Below are 16,408 nucleotides of genomic sequence, written 5' to 3'. Positions count from 1 at the left end.
AAGTGTATATTTTGTTTTTATTTTATTTTCATTTTAAATAATAATAAAATAATAAATAATTTCCATTTCAATCTCTGGAATTATTTTATTTGTATCATGTAAATATAGGTAACAAGGAAAATTCAATATATATATATTTTACTAAATACATATTTCAAATCTGTACAAAATAATCACTGGTTCTAGTATTTCATAATCGACTAACCATTTTTGTTAAAGCTTTGTTTTTTTTTTTACATTTAAATGAATTTATGGTCTTTATTTTTATTTAACCCTCCATAACTGAACTATATTTGTAGATAAATAGTAACTAAACATTAGTCAGGCGGACTACGCAATTAAAAACGTCAAAATTATGAAAAGTATTTTTTAAAAATAGTAACTAGTTATATTATTTTTTGACATCTCATCAAAGATGAAGAAGAATATGGAAGTCTGGGCATTTACGGGGCTGACGACCGTCATCGGCTGGTTTAAGTGGCCACTTTACACACGTGTAACATTCACCAATTCTACCCATTATTGACAACCACACTACTCAAATTCTTGGAAGTTCTTGAATCACTAGAACTTCACTAGAGACATCTATTGGTGAAGCCCCGTAAATGCCCAGACTTCCATATTCTTCTTCATCTTTGATGAGATGTCAAAAAATAATATGAAAATAACTCCTGTAATTGGAGATAATCCAGATTTTGTGAACAAGTATTTGGACACACTCAAAATGTTGTAAGTAACTAGTTACATGGCACTTGAGTTTGGTTTATAACTGACTCTAAATGGGAGTTTCCAGGTTCGAAACTACTCTCACAACTTGATACAGTTTAAAAAAATTTCAAATACTACTTTTTTATTTCAAATACAGTGAAACCTCTATCTATCGTTCCTCGAATAATCGTTTTCCCGGATGTGTCGTTTATTTCTTCTATCCCGACTTAATTTCATACTAAACTAGACCGCATCGATCGTTTCTCTCTCACCATTTACCGCATTTATCGTTCGAATTAAGCTGCATATTTGATACCTTTTGTCTGTTTTTTTGCATTACTTTAAATATTTTTACGTTCAACGGCAAAAAAAGGGCGGGGTGCAAGGAAGTAAGTGACTTGTAAACTTGACTTGCAAGTCAAGTAAGCACTTGACTTGCACCCAGAAGGGCGTCGTCGCGTGGACTAATGTTTAGTTATCTAGGTTTAAAAGTATATCTATGTTTTTTAAATGCATGTTTTAATTTTATTAATTTTATTATAAATAATGCATTTTTTTATGCTTCTTTAATGAGAAATTCATTTTAAAATCAGTTAAGCAATTTGAAAATAAAATCGCTTTGCTAATACTCAATGAAAAGGCAAATGTTGATTGGGCAGCCCATGACAGGACTCATGACCTTTCAAAGGCTGGTTTTAGTGAAAAATTTATACACTTGTTACCTCTCCATTCTGTGTACATTTAAATAAGGGTGTCTACTATATAAAATCTGACTCAATTCAACTTTGCCGCTGAGAACTCATATCGCTCACTCCTTTCAAGAACGTCATAAATCAAAAAACTTGATATTTCAGTAGAACGTTTTTAAAGTTTAAACATATAACACAATGTATTAAAAATAAATATCAAGCCACTTATTGAACTTTTTACTGCGCAATGGATCTTTTTAGGTAAAACCTGAAGGTTTTTTCTCCATTTGAAAAATATTTAGTATATTTAAAAAAATAATTAAACAATACCTTTTCTTCAAAATGCAAAAACAACATTTTCTGCCCTGTAGCGGGTAAATATTTAGTTAAAAATATGCCTCTTTTGCTGGGATATAGTACATTTTCTGGGCATTCCGAAAACATGCACAACTGAAAATTGTCGATTTTTATTTATGATGTTCTTAAAAGGAGTGAGCGATATATGAAATTTTCTGTATTTGAGTTCAAAATTTTCAATTGTGTTTGAGGTATATTCACATTTTGATTTGACGCTGTTTCATCTTGCTTGCAACAAATTGCTTAACTGATTTCAATACTTTTGTGTTAACCTTTCCCGTACTGTGTTAAAAAATTATGCGCGTTACAGTCATGTGTATTTGCTACACATCAATCAATACCTATGTACAATTGTATGAATGTTGACTTAGGACAGTTTGTGACATTTTTTTATATAAATATAATATTTATAATAATTTATATGGTAAGACTAATAAAATATCAAATTTCAGAGGTTTCTGGTCAAATAATACGTTCATTAAAAAAATTATTTCATGTTTTCAGGCGTCTCCTAATATGTAAAATAATTTGGAATGAATCGGATAAGGGTTTTATTTTATTTTACATTTTATACACGCATAACATTCACCATTCTAGCCATGATTGACTACACTACTCAAAATGTATATATAATCATATAATTGACACATTATTTCATCAATTTATAAATAAAATATATGAAATTGCGTCCACGTGACGTGACGTGACGTACTGATCCTAGTGCAAAAGTTGGCACCGTTGTAAGTTGCGTAATTAAAAAGTGAACTCTAAAAAGTGAAATTTGTTGTAATGTGCATATTAGGCTCTATGGCTAGTAAGTTTTCCAACCACTGTACTAGTGGAATTGATTGGTACATCACAGAATGGGAATAAATATATATATATATATATATATATATATATATATATATATATATATATATATATATGTATATATACATATATATATATATATATATATATATATATATATATATATATATATATATATATATATATGTATATATACATATATATATATATATATATATATATATATATATATATATATATATATATATATATATATATATATATATATATATATGCATTCCGCATCATTTTCAAACACCGTATGAATGCATCGAATCACGTGTCACAGTAGATTTTAAGAAATAGTGGTATTTACTAAGTAAAACATAAATTAAAAATGGATAGATTTTACCACAAAGTGACTGCCGAATCAATTAATGAAATTATATACATATATTTCAAAAGATAAGATACCGATAAAGATATATGTGTCGCCTACTTTCAAACCCTTATCCGCACCCCAATGGTGCATAGGGCACTGCGTCATATAAACGCAGTGTTATCTTGATAGTTCTATTCTGTTTTCACATATGTACTTATATCCTTTGAAACTACCGCATATTATTATTAACCCTTGTTAACTAATCATTTGTCAGGCGGACTACGCGATTAAAAACGTGAAACTTATCAAAATTATTTATTAAAAATAGGAATCGGTTACATGGCACTCAATATGGTTTATTACGAATGAATGTAAGAGACATTTAACGATAAATCACTATTCCGCACACCTACTACATATCGCTCACTCCTTTCAAGAACGTCATCATCCAAAACTCGACAATTTTTAGTTGTGCATGTTTTCGGAATGTCCAGAAAATGTACTATATCCCAGCAATAGAGGCATATTTTAAACTTAATATTTACCCCCTACAGGGCAGAAAGCCCTGTTGTTTTTGCATTTTGAAGAAAATGTATTGTTTAATTATTTTTTTAAATAAACTAAATATTTTTCAAATGGAGAAAAAACATTCAGGTTTTACCTAAAAAGATCTGTTGCACAGTAAAAAGTTCAGTAAGTGGCTTGATATTTATTTTTAAAACATTGTATTATATTTTAGAACTTAAAAAACGTTCTCCTGAAAAGAGTTTTTTGGTTTATGACGTTCTTGAAAGAAGTGAGCGATATGTCAATATTGTGCGATCCACGAATGGCATTATATCTAAAAACATATATATATATATATATATATATATATTATAAATAAATATATAAATATTATAATATATAAATATTAGTTATCTAGGGTATCTAAATACCATACAGCAAAAAAATCATAAATACTTTTTTTCGACTTACACAAAAATCTTTGGAACGAATTAATCACGTAAGCAGAGGACTAACTGTACTAGTGTAACGCGTTGGCACATCACACAGAGGGAAGGGTTGACGAAGACTTGTATATATACACATATGTAAATAACGTAGTTAGTTGCATGCTGCATGATAAAGATGTGGGATTCCCGCGCATTATTCCCCAGGGCTGCCAACACCGAGGGTCTCCTGAGGCCGGCCCCCGCCTTGCCGGCTGTCCAGGGGGAGTCCGGAGTCGCGGCGGCTCTAGAAGGCGCTGCAGAGAGACAGAGCCCTGTGTACGGAGATAGAGGGCACGGCCACACCACGAGCTATAGCACTGACATCTATTGACTAAAAAAATCATGAAAAATCTTCATATAGCGTGGAAGTCCCAACTAACAAGACGCAAGACATTATAGCACTGACGTCTATTAACTAAAAACTCATGAAAAATCTTCATATATTTCACGCTATAGCATGTCCCAACTAACAAGATGCAAGACAACATTTTGAGTGTGTCCAAATACTTGTTCACAAATCTGGATTATCTCCAATTATAGGAGTTATTTTTAATACTATTTTTTGACATCTCACCAAAGATGAAGAAGAATATGGAAGTCTGGGCATTTTTATTAAGCAGAAACTCTTATATTAGTTTGTAAAACTTTTCCTCATCTCACCAATAGATGTCTCTAGTGAAGCTCTAGTGATTCAAGAACAATATTTCTAAATTGGTTCATATATATATAGAACTTCCAAGAATTTGAGTAACCACACGGTTGTCAATAATGGGTAGAATAGGTGAATGTTACAGTGATCACTTAAACCAGCCTATGATGGTTGTCAGCCCCGTAAATGCCCAGACTTCCATATTCTTCTTCATCTTTGATGAGATGTCAAAAAATAATAAGATGCAAGACATTATAGCACTGACATCTATTGACTGAAAAATCATGAAAAAACTTCATATAGCGTGGAAGTCCCAACTGACAAGACGCAAGACATTATAGCACTGATATCTATTGACTAAAAAAATCATGAGAAAACTTCATATAGCGTGGAAGTCCCAACTAACAAGACGCAAGACATTATAGCACTGATATCTATTGACTAAAAAAATCATGAGAAAACTTCATATAGCGTGGAAGTCCCAACTAACAAGACGCAAGACATTATAGCACTGACATCTATTGACTAAAAAATCATGAGAAAACTTCATATAGCGTGGAAGTCCCAACTAACAAGACGCAAGACATTATAGCACTGACATCTATTGACTTAAAAAATCATGAGAAAACTTCATATAGCGTGGAAGTCCCAACTAACAAGACGCAAGACATTATAGCACTGACATCTATTGACTGAAAAATCATGAGAAAACTTCATATAGCATGGAAGTCCAAACTAACAAAACCTCCCAACTCAACCGTCAAAATACACTGGCGGCTTTTGACAAAGTATACCAAAGTCTTCATATGGATTCTCAGCACTCTAACGGTTACTGTTCTTATAGATATGCCGATAAATATACCTTGCCTTCACATAGTATGGAAACCACCGATTTTGTACTATTTATAATGATAATATTTATTGTATTGCAAATACCCATCTTTTGAATAAGGCACTGACCAAATAATAAAATAATCTAATTTTACTGACTGCTTATTTTAAAAAAACTAACTAACTAACCATCACGCCGCTTCTCCGCAGGGGTAGTCAGAGAGAATCGAATGCCAAACCACTCGGTCTTTGCAAACATTCTTTGCCTCTTCTACATTCATGCATCTCCTCATACATACCCGACGATTATTACGACTCCTGACCCGGCCGCTTTCAAGTATTTGACATACCTGATTGTGCCAAGTTTTCCTCGGTCGTCCTCTGCTTCTTTTCCCAACTACATTCGCCTCATAAATTTGTTTAACCGTTCTTTCTTCACTCATACGCTCCACATGTCCAAACCATCTCAACACACCTTTCTTAATTTTATCGATAATGCTTATTTTGATAAAATTTAATGCGTATTTGTATGATATTTTGGGCAAAGTTTGATAATGCCCACGCAGGCGAAACAGCTGTCACAAATATTAATAAATTCAGTAGATTCATTAAGTCGAGTTGTAATCCCGTGGTTAGCATCCCTGACTCTAAATGGGAGTTTCCAGGTTCGAAACCACTATCGCAACTTAATACAGTTATGAAAAATTTCAAATACTACTTTTTTTATTTGTTTGACATCTCATCAAAGATGAAGAAGAATATGGAATCTGGGCATTTACGGGGCTTACGACCGTCATAGGCTGGTTTGAGTGATCACTTTACACACGTGTAACATTCACCAATTCTACCCATTATTGACAACCACACTACTCAAATTCTTGGAAGTTCTATATATATGAACCAATTTAGAAACCTTGTTCATGAATCACTAAAACTTCACTAGAGACATCTATCGGTGAGATGTAAAGAAGCTTTTTATTAAGCAGAAACTCTTATATTAGTATGTGAGATCCGAATCCTGGATTATAATCACACACATGAGAAACGCCAGAAAATACCATTTTCATTTTTTTATTTCAAATACAGTGAAACCTCTATCTATCGTTCCTCGAATAATCGTTTTCCTGGATGTGTCGTTTATTTCTTCTATCCCGACTTAATTGCATACTAAACTAAACCGCATCGATCGTTTCTCTATCACCATTTACCGCATTTATCGTTCGAATTAAGCTGCATATTTGATACCTTTTGTCTGTTTTTTTGCATTACTTCCAATTTTCTTACGTTCAACGGCAACGTATGGGATAGAAACTATCGGAAGCTCGTGTAACCGATAGCAGGAGAGGTCAATATTGATGAAAAGGAGCCGCTGCCTGTACCTGCATTTCCAGAAGCGTGCACACTCTTTGAAAGAAAACTTTCTACAACGCACATTCATAACCGATGCTGAAAAAATACTATTTGCAAAGCCGAAAATATACTATTGACTTACCAAAATAAAACAGTTAAAAAACAAAAGTATTTTTTTTAATTGTATTCAGATTTGTATTTTTTTTAATAAATTCATTTGCATCTGAAACATGTATTCTTCTTAGAATTTTAGCCTACGATGGTTATGCAGATTGGGAGGACAGTATCTTTACTCGGTCGTATCTATTTGCGTTTTGACCTCTAATCCCGCATTCATAGTTTATTTTAAAAGGTCCCTTTGAAAACGATAGATAGAGGTTTCACTGTACAACCTTTTTCAATTCTAATACAACCTTTTTCATTTCAAAAGCAATCTATTTTAAATACAATCTAAATGAAAAAAATTGTATCGAAATGGAAATAAAATGTGAAGTAAAAAGAATTGTATTTGATTTTTTTTTTTTTAAACTGTAGGTACATAATTTTAATGTTGACCCATCACGGCTGTCCAAACTTAAAACACAGTAAGGTACATAGTTTTTTTGTAGTTTTTTTTTGCATTTTTGGACTTAGTATCTATCCGCCTCCTTAGTGTAATGGTCAGCACGCTCGGCTACCGTTCTGGAGGTCCCGGGTTCGATTCCCAAGTGATTTTTTCACTGTAATATTTATTTAATATTACCATGGACTGGTACCTGAAGCGGAGGGCTGATCACCTTTCCTTCATAAGTAAAACGATCATGATAACACTGCGTTTATAAGACACAGTGCCCTATGCACCATTGGGGTGCGGATAAGGGTTTTTTTTTTTTTTTTTTTATCTACCCAAGTTTTTTGTAGTTTTTTTTGCATTTTTGGACTAAGTAGAATCTATCCAAAAATGCAAAAAAAATGTACTACAAAAAAAATGTCCCTTACTATGTTTTGAGTTTGGACAGCCGACATCTTACGTGGCTTCAATTTATGATCAGACAAAACTATTTTGTATACTTTTTTTGTCATTTTACGAGCTTATTGAGTGATGGATCATCTGACATTTACGAAGTCTTGCCGCGAGAAGGTTACGAATCAATAAAACTAACTAACTAACTAACTAACCATCACGCCGCTTCCCCGCAGGGGTAGGCAGAGAGTATAAAGCGCCACACCACTCTGTCCTTGCAAACATTCTTCGCCTCTTCCACGTTCATGCATCTCCTCATACATACCCGCCGATTGTTATGACTCCTAACCTGACCACTTTCAAGTATTTGGCATACCTGATCGTGCCATGTTTTTCTCGGTCTTCCTCTGCTTCTTTTCCCGCTTACATTCGCCTCATAAATTTGTTTTACCGTTCTTTCCTCACTCATTCGTTCTACATGTCCAAACCATCTCAACACACCTTTCTTAATTTTATCGATAATGCTTATCTCAGCTTTGCATTCCTTCCTTATTTCACTATTCGCACATCTATCATACATCGTTTTGTCACACATTCTTCTGAGAGATCGCATTTCGACTGCATTCAGTCTACTTTCATCCTTCTTTTGCCAACTCCATGTTTCACGAATCAATAATATAACAGTGTAACATAGTTTGGTTAATAATTAGTTTTGTAATGACTTTTATATTTTAAAATGTTTAAATTTATATTCATAATTCGCATGCATTTATAATTTATTTAAATAAATAATTATTTTAAAATTATTTTTTTTTATTTTACTGCCTTATATTTGTATCATATTTGTGTTTTTTTTATACAAATACAAAAACTAACCAACTAAGCATCACGCCGCTTCTTCGCAAGGGTAGCCAGAGAGAAAAGAATGCCATATCAATCTGTTGCAAACACAATCTTCGCCCCTTCCACATTCATGCGTCTCCTCATACGTCGAAATGGAAGAATGCATGGCTAGCAAAAATCAAAAGGCTGAGATAAGCATTATCGATAAAATTAAAAAAAAGTGTGTTTAGATGGTTTGGGAATGTGGAGTGAATGAGTGAGAAAAAAATAGAACGAACTAATATATGAGGCTAATATCTTTATATGAAATAGTAGCAGTAAAAGATTGAGATAAAGGCTACCGTTCTGGAGGTCCCGGGTTCGATTCCCAAGGGGGGTAAAATAAATATAAGTGATTTTTTCACTGTAGTATTTATTCAATATTACCATGGACTGGTACCTGACGCGGAGGGCTGGGAAAGGTCCTTCATGTGTAAACGATCAGGATAACACTGCGTTAATATGACACAGTGCCCTATGCACCATTGGGGTGCGGATAAGGGTTTCATATAAAAGATTGAGAATAATTAGGCATGATAAAAATATTTCAAACAGAAATAGTGTTTTTGCCTAGAATTTTCACTCATGAATTACATTAAATTAAAGTAACTTTAAACATAAAGAGTAAATCCACTCACGAGTAGGCATAGGCTATGAAACGTAAAAAGTTGAAGCCTGAGTAAAAGCGGAAGCCATGATAAGCGGTGTTGCATAAGCCGTAGCTAGATTTCAGAGTCAATTTTTTTTTATTGGCAAAGCACCCAACAAATAGAGTGATACATTCAGAGTCACTTAGACGTTAGGTATTTCAAAAAAAAATTTTTAAGAGGCAAAGAATGTTTGCAAAAACAGATATTTATGCCATTCTATTCTCTCTGTCCGCCTCCGTGGTGTAATGGTCAGCGTGTTTAGCTACCGTGCTGGAGGTCCTGGGTTCGATTCTCGGGGGGGGGTGAAAATAAATATTGGTGATTTAACTCAATAATAATATTTATTTAATATTACCCTGGACTGGTTCCTGAAGCGCAAGAGTGATCACCTTGCCTTTATGCGAGTAATGATCAAGATAACACTGCGTCATTCGATGCAGTGCCCTATGCACCATTGGGTGCGGATAAGGGTTATAAGTAAAGTAATACGTAAGTAATTCTCTCTGTATACCCCTGCACAAAGTGGCGTGATGGTTAGTTAGTTTTCAGTTTTATATAATATCACTTTCCGTATTATGTTACAGGAAAATATACTGATTTTGTATATATGTTTTATTTTATTACCATTTTATTATCCAGGTATGTTATTTTTTACATAATTCTTTATAATTTTTTTTATTTTAATACTATGCTTGTGTAACTAACAGCATGTCTGGGTTTTTATCCCCAGAATTTCAATAAGTGGTCCACTGGTCACTAAATTATTGTATTCTCAATATTATTAATATTTAAAGCTTACTTTGTGGTTCGTACTTTTAACTTTTGTATTTTTTTGTCCGCCTGAAATGGTTGGCACACTAGGCTACCACGCTGGAGGTCCCGGGTTCGATTCCCAATAGGGTCAAAATAAATATTAGTGATTTTTCAGTCTAATATTTATTTAATATGACCCTGGACTGGTACCTGAAGCGGAAGGCTGATCACCTTTCCTTCGTGTATTTAACGATCAAGATAGCACTGCTTCTATACGATGCAGTGCCCTATGCACCATTGGGGTGCGGATAAGGGTTTTATTATATTATTATTATATTTTTTTACAAAAATGTTAGAAATATTAGTATATAACCACTCACCGAGATTTTCATGTCTACCGGTTTCGAGACGTACCCGTCTCTTCGTCAGGATAATCATTAATTCTTCCCTTTATCTGCGCCCGATGGTGCATAGGGCACTGCATCATATAAACCCAGTGTTATCTTGATCGTCAACACATGAAGGAAAGGTGATCAGCCATCCGCTTCAGGTACCAGTCCAGGGTAATATTGAATAAATATTACAGCGAAAAAAAATCACTTCTATTGCATATTTGACCCCCCCTGGGAATCGAACCCGGGACCTCCAGTACAGTAGCCTAGCATTCTGACCATAACACTACGGAGGCGGACTAATCATTAATAATATAAAATAAAACCCTTATCCGCACCCAATGGTGCATAGGGCACTGTGTCATATAAACACAGTGTTATCTTGATCGTTTACACACGAAGGAAAGGTGATCACCCCTCCGCTTCAGGTGTACCAGTCCATGGTTGTATTGAATAAATATTACAGTGAAAAAATCACTTATATTTATTTGACCCCCTGGGAATCGAACCCGGGACCTCCAGAACGGTAGCCGAGCGTGCTGACCATTACACTACAGAGGCGGACGAAAAAATTAAAAGTGAAATTAAACTATGGTACATAATGTCCACCAGATTGGTCAAATCAATTTGAAATTGATGTTGATTAAAAATAAATTAATTGAATCGAATTGAATATCCCAGCAATTTGAGTGTTCTGTTCATGTCTGAATTCTGATGGTCATTCAATCTGTTTACAGCAGCGATACGGAGAGTGCTGATGTGGGCCACCTGAGTAGGGCCCGGGAAGAAGCCGGAGTGGTGGAAACTCCCAAAACCAAGGATAGTCCCATGGCAAGGGCTTTCGCTCTCCCCAAGGCAATAAACTTCAAGGCGTTGCTTCCGGGAGGAGTCAAGAACAAGGATAAGGTGGCTCAAGTGGAGGACCCTGCTCCGGAAAACAAAGCCGACGAAGAAGCCAAGGTAGGATGAACTAAAGTCTGTATATTCAGTATTGTGTTTGATCACTAGGCTGATGGAATTTTTTACAACATTTTGAGTGTGTCCAATTACTTGTTCACTAAATCTGGATTATCTCCAATTACAGGAGTTATTTTCATATTATTTTTTGACATCTCATCAAAGGTGAAGAAGAATATGGAAGTCTGGGCATTTACGGGGCTGACGACCGTCATAGGCTGGTTCAAGTGATCATTTTTCACCAATTCTACCCATTATTGACAACCACATATATATATATATATATATATATATATATATATATATATATATATATATATATATATATATATATATATATATATATATATATATATAATATATATATTTGTCCGCCTCCGTAGTGTAATGGTCAGCACGCTCGGCTACCGTTCTGGAGGTCCCGGGTTCGATTCCCAAGGGGGATAAGTGATTTTTTCACTGTCATATTTATTCAATATTACCCTGGACTGGTACCTGAGGCTGATCACCTTTCCTTCATGTGTAAACCATCAAGATGACACTGCGTTTATATGACGCAGTGCCCTATGCACCATTGGGGTGCGGATAAGGGTTTTATTATATTATTATTATTATATATATATATATATATATATATATATATATATATATATATATATATATATATATATATATATATATATATATATATATATAGAACTTCCAAGAATTTGAGTAGTGTGGTTGTCAATAATGGGTAGAATTGGTGAATGTTACACGTGTGTAAAGTGATCACTCAAACCAGCCTGTGACGGTCGTCAGCCCCGTAAATGCCCAGACTTCCACATCCTTCTTCATCTTTGATGAGATGTCAAAAAATAATATGATAGATTTTTAGCTGAATGAGCATTTAAAGATTTTTTAAACAGTTTTATCACTTTGTAAAATATTGTGGTGACTCGGGCAGGTACCAGGACACCTGATCTATCAAGCCGTCAAGTTACAACAGTGATGTAGCCGTGGCTATAAAATCCCTTCTTCTTGTACTTCTTGGACTTCCGCAGTTCTCTGTTGGAGGCGACTCTCTTCCAGCGCAGGTCCTCCACTCTCCTAATTTTTGAGAACATGATTGAAAACATGATTTTTAATTTATTATAGCTTATAATCTGACCTTTGAGTTTATAATTTTTTCACTGTCATATTTATTCAATATTACCCTGGACTGGTACCTGCAGCGGAGGGCTGATCACCTTTCCTTCATGTGTAAACGATCAAGATAACACTGCGTTCATATGACGCAGTGCCCTATGCACCATTGGGGTGCGGATAAGGGTTATTATTATTATAATTTGACCAGTTAATAACACTCTCCTTATCATTCATCGTTTACTTTGTGTAATAAAACTTAAAAAACTCTACTTCATGATTACCAGGTTCGGAATAATTATTCCATCATCAGGTCGAATGTAGCTTCTTTTTTTAAAAAAAAAATAATAAAAAGGAATGACCCACAAAGTAGTTTACTTTTTGAGGCTAGTCTGCAGGTAGGATAGTAAGTACAAGGAAGGTTAATGGAAAAACTCATCACAAACACCCAGACCAATTGAAAATTAATTTCTTTCTTGAATTTATTTAGCAATTAGCGGGAATCGAACCCACGACGCCAGTTTCGCAGTCGAGTATCTACCCAATTACGCCATGGCGCCTGTCTAAAGTGGTATTTCACAAAGTGAAGTAAAAATGATAAGAAGAGTGTTATATTACCATTCCGCAAAGTTAACAATGGTTTTAACCCTTGCTGGTCAAATATCGAATCTCATTCGTCATCGATTTTTCCTCTTAGGTCCCATGTCGGATGTTAATCCACATTTTTTCATTATTAGTATTATTTATTTCAATTCCAAGCTTATATTTTTGTCACTCGTATCTATTACAACAGTATGTGGAGCAGAGGACAAAAGATTTTTTACAATTGGAATGTAAGAGTCTTACCTGGATTTTTATTTTAATTTTGGGGGACCGGAAAGGGTTAATATACAAAATATGAACTGTTATTGGCCAGACTTTAATATTTTTCTTAAACTCCTCATTGGAGATGTGATCCAGATTTGTGAAAAAGTATTTGGACACACTCAAAATGTTCTAAAATGACTTTTATTTAACTTTTATTAAAAGTTCCATGTCTAGGTCCCCTTCAAAGTGGTCACCTCCCCGACGCACACACTTATCCCAACGGTATTTCCACTCAAAATGTTGTAACTTATAATTTTTAATTGTGAATTTCAGCCGCTGAAAGACAAGGCAGATCTGCAGGAACAAGGATTGGTTTACGCTGAACTTGCTCTGCGTCCGAACCCTGATCAGGACCCTAAAGCTCCGACCGATCGCACCGAGTACGCGGAGATTGTCTACAACCAGCAGCCAATAGAAAACAAATTGGAGACCAGAGATAATAAATAAACAGCAGAAAATTGTTTGAAGGGAGTTCTGTTCATCAACTCTGACCCTAATTATACTCTGCCATTTTTAATTCAAGGCTTACTTAGTAAATACCACTATTTCTTAAAATCCATTGTGACACATCGCTCACTCCTTTCAAGAACGTCATAAATCAAATACTGGATTTTTCATAAAAACGATTTTAATGTTTAAAAATATAACACAATGTATTAAAAATAAATATCAAGCCACTTATTGAACTTTTTACTGTGCAACAGATCTTTTTAGGTAAAACCTGAAGGTTTTTTCTCCATTTAAAAAATATTTAATTTATTTATAAAAATAATTAAACAATACATTTTCTTCAAAATGCAAAAACAACATTTTCTGCCCTGTAGTGGGTAAATATTAAGTTAAAAATATGCCTCTTTTGCTGGGATATAGTACATTTTCTGGGCATTCCGAAAACATGCACAACTGAAAACTGACAATTTTTGATTTATGACGTTCTTGAAAGGAGTGAGTGACATGTTTCCATGCATTTGCATAATTTTCAAACACCGTATGCTGCGAAAAAATTACATCACAATAGATTTTAAGAAATAAAGTGGAACTTTTCATAACAGGCACCTCTCCTAACGAGTAATTTGCATAATGGACAAAAAATTTGTGAAAAAGTTTCTCCCTTTACGCCAATGTTTCGCATAAAGAGTTACAGAGAAAGGGTGTGTTTCTTTTTTGGGACATTCACTTGTGAGCCGGGACTTCCGCGCCCCTGCATTAGTCTGTGTTTCACTTAAACGAGTAAAATTCTGGAAGGAATTATGCTTGATATGTGAGGTTCCACCGTAGCAGTATTGTAACAGATTTTACCATGAAGTGACTGCCAAATCAATTCATGAAATTATACTCTGGCAGTCTGCCGCCCGACCCTCAGTATACTAATCACAAGTAGCCGCAACACCCAATTCCCATCTGTACAATGTTTGCAGGCGTCTCTCGCGCTCTACCTAAAGTAAGCAAATAGAACGCTCGCAAGCGTCTCCCGCTCTCTACCGACAGTATGGAAAAGGACCCTAATTATACTCTGGCAGTCTGCCGCCCGACCCTCAGTATACTAATCACAAGTAGCCGCAACACCCAATTCCCATCTGTACAATGTTTGCAGGCGTCTCTCGCGCTCTACCTAAAGTAAGCAAATAGAACGCTCGCAAGCGTCTCCCGCTCTCTACCGACAGTATGGAAAAGGACCCTAATTATACTCTGGCAGTCTGCCGCCCGACCCTCAGTATACTAATCACAAGTAGCCGCAACACCCAATTCCCATCTGTACAATGTTTGCAGGCGTCTCTCGCGCTCTACCTAAAGTAAGCAAATAGAACGCTCGCAAGCCTCTCCCGCTCTCTACCGACAGTATGGAAAAGGACCCTAATTATACTCTGGCAGTCTGCCGCCCGACCCTCAGTATACTAATCACAAGTAGCCGCAACACCCAATTCCCATCTGTACAATGTTTGCAGGCGTCTCTCGCGCTCTACCTAAAGTAAGCAAATAGAACGCTCGCAAGCGTCTCCCGCTCTCTACCGACAGTATGGAAAAGGACCCTTATTATACTCTGGCAGTCTGCCGCCCGACCCTCAGTATACTAATCACAAGTAGCCGCAACACCCAATTCCCATCTGTACAATGTTTGCAGGCGTCTCTCGCGCTCTACCTAAAGTAAGCAAATAGAACGCTCGCAAGCGTCTCCCGCTCTCTACCGACAGTATGGAAAAGGACCCTAATTATACTCTGGCAGTCTGCCGCCCGACCCTCAGTATACTAATCACAAGTAGCCGCAACACCCAATTCCCATCTGTACAATGTTTGCAGGCGTCTCTCCCGCTCTACCTAAAGTGAGCAAATAGAACGCTTGCAAGCGTCTCCCGCTCTCTACCGACAGTATGTACAAGACGCTTTTAAGCGTTTCCCGCAAAAAATGTTTTAAAAGTCTAATTCTCTAACATGTTTTTCTTTTTAGAAGAAACCCATGACGGTCAGCAATGATTCAAATCAATACAATTTCCTACTTGTCTGATTAAATTCAAGCGTGCTTTTATGAGCACCAATCATCAGATATGCATTTCCATTTTGTGCTTGTTCACAATTGCTTTTAAAATTTGGAATGTAACCAGGTGATTTAATATTTCCAATAATTTACATCAGTACCTACCTGTCGAAAATTTATGATATGTCTCTGGTGCATTTTCTTGTCTATTTTCCGATTCAAAATTTATGTTTAAAGAACTCTATTGTACTAGTTTATTTTAAGTGTCAAAGTTTAAGGAAATGTGTGGTGAATTGTAAAAAAAATATTGGTAAGAACCCTAATTCTTATTATTAGTAATGCTATCATTTATTCACTTGTATTCATAAACTCCGTTTTTCATTTCTGACAATGTTCACTTTAAAAATAGTTTTATTTGCTCATATCCAAAATTTTAAAAATATGAAAATGACAGCTCTACAGGTAACTATAGGCTGATATTAAATCGATGCGTTTTAAGTTCTTCTTAAAAATTATATAATTTTTTTTAACATAAGGGAAAATTTGTCATTCTAAGCAATGCAGTAAAGCATGGGTCGGCAACCTTTTGTTGTAAAAGGGCCAAATATTTTTC

At 35.1% G+C, this 16,408-nt stretch overlaps 1 protein-coding gene across 2 annotated transcripts in view; it reads left to right on the top strand.

Moving 5' to 3' along the window:
• The window catches only part of Fas3 (fasciclin 3), a 241,110-nt gene extending 226,171 nt beyond the window's left edge, over positions 1-14,939 (top strand). The window contains exons 12-14 of one of the 2 annotated variants that reach the window (XM_088277479.1): positions 4,089-4,199; positions 11,114-11,333; positions 13,596-14,939. In XM_088277479.1, the coding sequence (XP_088133605.1) occupies positions 4,089-4,199; positions 11,114-11,333; positions 13,596-13,769 (505 nt within the window). In that variant the 3' untranslated portion in view covers positions 13,770-14,939. Of the gene's footprint in view, positions 1-4,088; positions 4,200-11,110; positions 11,334-13,595 lie in introns of both variants that reach the window. The other variant, XM_088277480.1, reaches the window with a different exon arrangement.
• The last annotated feature ends 1,469 nt before the right edge of the window (positions 14,940-16,408 follow it).

This window comes from Brachycentrus maculatus, unplaced genomic scaffold, assembly GCF_059751285.1.
Source record: "Brachycentrus maculatus isolate JH-2025_06_01 unplaced genomic scaffold, ASM5975128v1 h1tg000043l, whole genome shotgun sequence".
Taxonomy (NCBI): Eukaryota; Metazoa; Arthropoda; class Insecta; order Trichoptera; family Brachycentridae; genus Brachycentrus; species Brachycentrus maculatus.
The sequence above is the reverse complement of the archived record's forward strand: the minus strand, read 5'-3'. Positions and strand labels throughout refer to the sequence as shown.